The 212-nt window shown below is 65.1% G+C and overlaps 1 protein-coding gene across 1 annotated transcript in view; it reads left to right on the top strand.

Moving 5' to 3' along the window:
* Window positions 1-25: 25 nt before the first annotated feature.
* PROCR (protein C receptor, endothelial) overlaps window positions 26-212 on the top strand; it is a gene marked incomplete at its 5' end in the record, with an annotated part of 1341 nt that continues 1154 nt past the window's right edge. The window contains one exon of the mRNA XM_010007935.1: window positions 26-193. Within this exon, the coding sequence (XP_010006237.1) occupies window positions 26-193 (168 nt within the window). The remainder of the gene's footprint in view (window positions 194-212) is intronic.

Genomic DNA, 212 nt, shown 5'->3' with positions numbered 1-212 from the left:
TGCCCCGGCGTCTCGTGCAGCCCCTCTCAGCTTGACCATGCTGCAAAGGACCCGCGTTTCCAAGGGCAGTTCCGTCTTCTCGGGGAACGCCAGCCTGGACGGGCAGCTCAGCCACCTCCTGGAGGGCTCTAATGTCACCCAGGTGCTGCCGCTGGAGCCCCCCGACGCCTGGGCCAGGAGGAAGCAGGATGTGGCCAACTAACTGGACTAAC

The sequence above is a fragment of the Chaetura pelagica genome, unplaced genomic scaffold (assembly GCF_000747805.2).
Source record: "Chaetura pelagica isolate M959 unplaced genomic scaffold, ChaPel_1.0 scaffold690, whole genome shotgun sequence".
NCBI lineage: Eukaryota > Metazoa > Chordata > Aves > Apodiformes > Apodidae > Chaetura > Chaetura pelagica.
This window is presented reverse-complemented; position numbering and strand designations above follow the sequence as displayed.